The following is a 6,536-nucleotide window of genomic DNA, read 5'->3' on the forward strand; positions in this document are numbered from 1 at the left end:
TATTATTTATATTCTTTGCCCTATACATCCTTATTTATATATTTCATCCGTGTTTTGTTTTATACGTACTCCCATCGTTACTTACAAATCCATCTAAACTTGTTTTGTAATCACCCCGCTTTGTCTACGTGTAATTTTCGATCCGCGTTCGTGCGTTCGTATATTGTTCCACATATATCTCCATTAAAAGGGCTCCTTTTCCAAGCCACGCGCGAGAGAATTCTCCCGCAATCCCTGTGCAATCATACAGTCCAATTCTCTTTTTTGTTGTTTTTTCAAAACCAAAGGGCGCGCAAACTCGTACTTCGTCGGTAATGTCGTCCCCTGAGTATGTCCACGGAGCCGTCCAAGACCGCGCCAAAGTCTTTCTCGGGACGTTGTTCGGAAAACGCTCCGTCGGGGCCTCCGAGGCATAGAGGTCCTCCGTGTGAGGTGAAGATATTTGATGGCGACAGATTAGCATGGCCCACATTTTGCGATTTGTTTGCTGCCATTTATATCGCCAATCCGTATTTGTCACAAGTGGAAAAGCTTTATCACTTGAACGCCAAGACGCGAGGGTTAGCGAGAACCATCATGGCTTAGTCCCCCCTAAAGAATGAGGGTTTCCAGGCCGCGTGGGAGAACCTCACCGCACGGTACGAAAATAGCCGTCTGCTTGTCATGACTCAATCCAGATAACTCCTTCACATTCCCTCGGTGGCACAAGAGTCGGGCGAATCCTTGCGAGAGCTCCAGGCTACGTTTCAAGGGTGTCTTACCGCTCTTGAGCGTTCGGGTGTTAGCACTGAGAATTGGGATGTCTTACTTATCGCCATATGCACTAGCAAATTGCCGAAGGCCACAATCCTCCTGTGGACACAATCAGTGCCAAATAAGACTGTCGTCTCCACTTGGTACGATTTGAACCGATTCCTCACCGATCGGTATCGTGTCCTGAAAGCTACAAAAGAACATAAGTCGGCCCCAAGTGTCCAAGCCATCAGAATTAGCCCCCGCAAATCCTCTGCGACGATGAAGGTTCGCTTTTCCCGCGAAAGCTCAGCTCAAACCTGCGTCTTGCAAGCTGTGCCATCGGGAGAATCACCCAATATGGCTTTGCCCTAGTTTCCTTGACATGCCTGTTCAGGGGCGTTTGGAAACCATTAGACAGCAGGGACTCTGTTTTAACTGTTTTGCTCGCGGTCATCAAGTGAAGGGCTGCTCCAGTGCGCATAATTGCCATACCTGCGAGGAACGTCATCATACTCTGTTGTATCCTATTGATGTGTCCGTGTCCTCGACGTCCCCTGCGCAAGTCCCACCATGCAGCGCCACAGAGCGTCCGTCCACGAGCAACCAGCTCCAAATTGTCGGCGGCTATGCCAACTGTTTTCCCACATCCTCGGAAAGCGGATCAAAAAGGATATTGGTGATTTCGTCGGGCTAGAAACCATCTTTGTTCTGTGTGGAGTTATCATGCCTGACCCTCCGGTGTCTCAATTAGTTTTCGCTGCACAGTCGCGAGTTAGCCCGGAAGCAAAAACTCGAGGTACTCCTCACCAAGTTTTGGGTGGTGGAAGACCTTCCCGAAAAGGAGGATGACGTATTCTGCGAGCGGAATTTCCAGAGGACCACCCGAAGAGGGAAGGACGGCCGATATGTTGTGTCCCTACCGTTCAAAGGTCCGAATATCGTCGACTTGTGTCATTGAAGACCGATCACGCTGGCTCAATTCCTGCGGAATGAAGCACGCCTTCTCAAGAATACCGTCCTTGAAACGCAGTACGATGCCATAATTCAGGTTGGCCATATGATTCGGGTGACGCCGCCTCAGGATAAAAAAAACTTCTATCTCCCCCATCATGCGGTGTTTAAGATCGACAGCACCACCACCAAGGTACGCGTGGTATTTATGGCGTCGAGCCCCTCCACACGAGGCGTCAGCCTTAACGATGTCTTGCACACCGGGCCCACTCTTCAGGCCGATCTCATGCTTCAGGTACTGAAATGGCGGTTCTTTCAGTTCGTTTTCAACGCTGACATAACGCAGATGTATCGACAAATCCGAGTCGACCCCAGGCATACTCCTTTTCAGCGGATCCTCTACCGAGATCGTTCCTGCTGTATTCAGGATTATGAGCTACAATCTGTCACGTTTGGGGTTAATTGCGCTCCATTCTTGACGACACGAGTCCTTTTATCGATGTACCCTCAGGCGACCGAAATCGTTCGGAACTACATGTATATCTCGCCATACGAAAGCTTCAAGCTGCCCTTCAATCTGCGGGCCTCCCGCTTCGGAAGTGGACTTCCAATAAGAAGGAAGTACTTCAAGCTATCCCAAGAGACCACCTGCTTCGGGAGGACTTTCTCGAGCTGGAAGACGCGAGCATTGCAAAAACCTTGGGAATCCGCTGGCAAGCCGCGGAGGACGTCTTCTTCTTTACCGTAGCGGACCCACCATTGATGGAGTCGAGCTCCAAGAGGCAGGTTCTGTCCCATATCGCTAAACTCTTCGACCTCGCTGGCTGGCTAGCCCCATTTGTTATCCGAGCGAAGATATTCATGCAGCAAATCTGGCTTACCGAACTGGGCTGGGATGATGTTTTGCCGCCTCTCCTGCTGCAGCAATGGCACGAATTCCTGCAGGATTACCCAGGCCTCAGTCGACTCCGCATTCCCCGTTGGGGGAGCTTCATGGCTTCTGTGACGCGTCACAGAAAGCGTATGGAGCAGCCCTATATGTGCGGGTTCGGTACGGTGATCAAGTAGACGTCCATTTATTAACGGCTAAGACCCGTGTAGCTCCAGTCAAAACAGTCTCGCTGCCTCGGCTGGAGTTGTGCGGAGCGGTTTTGCTAGCCGATCTCTGGGCGTCGATCGTTCCTGAACTCCCAATCCCACCTGCAACCTCCCAGTTTTGGACCGACTCTGCCATCGTGTTGGCTTGGCTCAATAAACCCCCGTGCAGTTGGTCCACCTTCGTGGCCAATCGGGTATCCAGGATCTCCAAAAGCACCAGTGGCCAAAGCTGGTCACATGTGCGCTCCGAGGACAACCCCGCTGATCTGGCGAGCCGTGGAGTCTCCGCGGCCGAGTTATCGGCCAGCAGCCTCTGGTGGCATGGGCCAGACTGACTCCAGCGAGCCCCCCGAGTATTGGCCAACTCCCCATAACGAACTCCCAGACACCCAGCTGGAGCAACGAGTCCAGTGCCACACCACCGCGACCACCCTACTCGAGGACGTCAGCGAACGTTTCTCGGATTATGGTAGGGCATTACGCGTACATCCTACGCTTCGCCAGGGCAGGGCATTACGCGTACATCCTACGCTTCGCCACCAAAAGGATTTCGACGCCTTCCACGGTCCGCCTCACCAATGACGAACTTCTCTCCGTCGAGCGCGCCTTGATTCGGACCTCTCAGCGTCGGGAATACCTCACGGAGATACGGGCCCTGGGTGAAGGGCGACCCCTGCCATCATCCAGCGCGCTTCTCAATCTGAACCCATTTCTCGACCAGCATGGGTTACTCCGCTCCTGCGGACGACTCCGGGCCGCTGAGTCCCTCCGATATGATGAACGTCACCCTATTCTCCTCCCCTATAGTACTAATTTCACACGCCTGCTCATCGAACTCGCCCACCGCTTCACGTTGCATGGCGCCAATCAACTGATGGTGCGGTATCTGCACACCAAATTCTGGATCCTACGGATCAAAAACATGGTAAAGTCCCACATCAAGGGGTGTAAAGTCTGCATCGTTCATCGTCGACGACTACAAACTCAAATGATGGGTGATCACCATCGAGAGCGCATCGCCTACTCCAGGCCCTTCACCCACACGGGCATAGATTTCTCAGGGCCTTTCGAGATCAAGAATTACACCGTGTCTCATTACGAAGGGTTATGTCTGCGTCTTTGTGTGTGTCAGCACGACCGCAATCCATCTCGAGGCTACCTCCGACCTCACCACTGAACGATTTCTCGCAGATTTCTCGCGGTTTGTCGCACAGAGACAATGCCCACAGCGCATTTACTCCGATAATGTCAAAACCTTCGTAGGGGCCTCCAAGGCGCTAGAAAAATACTTCCTGGACGTCACTAAGCTGAATATAATGAAGGCATTTCCCCAGCATATTTTATCCTGGCAGTACATTTGTTTGTGTTTGTGTTGAATTTGTTTGTGTTAAAATTTTTTTAAAATTATTTTTTTGTCGATTTAACTTGTTTCCTCACATCTCTCTGACAATTTTAATATACCTGACATAGCCTGGACCCTTTCATTTGATTCTTTATTACTGTTGCCCTCCTGGTCACATTGTTTCATAGATAGTTTCTTGAGTTCTCCCTAACTTGTTTCCGCAAGACAAACTTTACTAAACTTAAAATCTTTTCTTAACTATAAATGATTGGTAATATCTCTATGGATTTTGGTATTTCTGTTTTCTATAAAACTCTTAAGATGTTTCTCGATGTTTGTGTTTGTTAGTTATGTAACTCAAGGAACGCTAAATCGAAATGCTTTAAAAGGTTTAGACAATCGTGTACATCATACGATTTTGAATTCACTGCTGAATTCACAATGCTCTAAGGACTATCTTCAGCGAAGTAAATTCAGATTTTCTCGCTATCCTAAGCAATTTTAAAGCAAAATATAAGACATCAGTGCACCCGTCTTACTTGTCTTAAAAAAATAATAAAGCTGACACTGATCAGGCCGATATGTCTATTGATTTTTTGCAATTTATTCCTCTACGATTTATCAAGCGAATCCATCATATTCTTATTTGCAAACACAAACACCTGGCCCTGATGGCGATCACAATTTAGACCGCGAAGATCAAAAAGCAGAAATTTCTTTTGAACTGATTCTATTTTACAATGGTGCGTCTCATATTGAGGTGACCATTTGCAAGATACGTACTCTAAGAAAGGACGGATTAATTAAGTATACAGAATTTTGGTTGTATACGGATCGTAAAACTCTTTTAATTATCGTGTCACAAACCCAAGAGCATTCATCGTTTTACTTACTGTAGGATAAGTAATAGAAAAGCTAATTTTTTGTCCATATGAACACATTAATCATTGATAATGTCTAAACGCTCCAAGGTAGTGTCGTTAAAAGAATAATTTACTAACTAACTATAAAACGACATTTAGAGGTTTAATAGGTTGGTTTTACACCAACTCTAAAGATCATTAAGATCGGATTAAATCCGACAAGAAGACGATATGCACTCAACTTATATAAAAGCAGAGTATGATTAACAGAGTCAAAGGCCTTGCTGAAGTCAGTATAAATGACGTCAGTTTGCACGGCAGCCTTGAATCCTTTGATCGAGTGAGCTGTAAATTGTAATAGTTGTCGATCTACGTTTTTTAATCCCATGTTGGGATGACGAAATAATTGAGCTACAAAAATGCTGTAATTGAGATGTTATTATTTTCTCAAATTCTTTGGGTATGGCAGTCAATTTAGTAATACGCCTTTAATTGGAGGTTTCGGAATTTTCCCCCTTTTATAAAGAGGAATAATATATGATTCCTTCCAGATAGACGGGAAGGCGGGAGATGTGACGGACAGTGTTAACAACGTAAATAATGGCTTTCATAGGGACTCTGCAGAAAACCTTAATACGCAGCCTGGTATTCCGTCAGGGCCAGGTGCATATACTGGTTTGACGGAACTAAGCACGCTAAGAACTGAACTTTTATCAAACACAGTGTCAAAAATGCAGTTAGACGATTGCAAGTAATGAGGATAAGGAGGGTTTGCTTGATAAATCGAAGAGGAATAAGTTGTTTTGAAAAAATCAGCAAACACATCGGCAATTGCCTGATCAGCGTCAGTTATATTGTTTTCGAAAGACAAGTAAGACGGGTGCACTGATGTCTTACGTTGTACATTGATAAAGTTATAAAATTGCTTAGGATCGCGAGAAAACTTATGTTTACATCGCTAAAGATTATCCTTATAGCATGTGAATTCAGCACCATCAAATTTGATAGAGCAACTACATAAGGGGGAAAAATCCGATGCTTTACCGGATTTTTAAAATCTTTTATAGCATCTTGATTGTACGTTCTTACATAACTCTCGAGAGAACCAAGCAGGTCTATCAGACCATCCTTGGGTCACACGCGGGACACAAACATCCAAGAACGACTTAAGAGTTTTTAAGAAGACAGAAATGACAGTGTCCATATCCGTGGAAGTATACAGATATGACCAATCATTAGTTAACAAAAGTTTTTTAAGTTGAGTTAAGTTTATCTTGCAAAAACATCGGCTTGGAGGCATTGAGTTATTATATTGAGACATAACCCCAAATGGACGGTCAATGGTTACATCCAGAGTTGGATGAAAGTTGTCTTAAGGGATAACTAAGGGATCAGTCATGGAAACATCGCAGTTGGATGCATCCAACACAAATACAAATTCCGTCCATGATTTATTTGAGTTAGGGACAACTCAAGCAGACCATCCATGAAACAATGTGAAGATGAGGGACAGTAATAAAGAATCATATGAAAGGGTTCAGTAAATG

At 46.1% G+C, this 6,536-nt stretch overlaps 1 protein-coding gene across 1 annotated transcript; it reads left to right on the plus strand.

Annotated features, from left to right (window-relative positions):
* The first annotated feature begins 3,250 nt into the window (after positions 1–3,250).
* Positions 3,251–3,961, plus strand: LOC137586064 (uncharacterized). The gene has a single exon (XM_068302072.1). The coding sequence runs from the start codon at positions 3,251–3,253 to the stop codon at positions 3,959–3,961; it is 711 nt and encodes a 236-aa protein (XP_068158173.1).
* The last annotated feature ends 2,575 nt before the right edge of the window (positions 3,962–6,536 follow it).

The sequence above is a fragment of the Drosophila tropicalis genome, unplaced genomic scaffold, assembly GCF_018151085.1.
Source record: "Drosophila tropicalis isolate 14030-0801.00 unplaced genomic scaffold, ASM1815108v1 contig_896, whole genome shotgun sequence".
In the NCBI taxonomy this organism is placed as follows: domain Eukaryota; kingdom Metazoa; phylum Arthropoda; class Insecta; order Diptera; family Drosophilidae; genus Drosophila; species Drosophila tropicalis.

What these genes read in the sequence shown, in the direction of transcription:
- LOC137586064 (XM_068302072.1), top strand. Translation starts at nt 3,251, where the DNA reads ATGGTAGGGCATTACGCGTACATCCTACGCTTCGCCAGGGCAGGGCAT.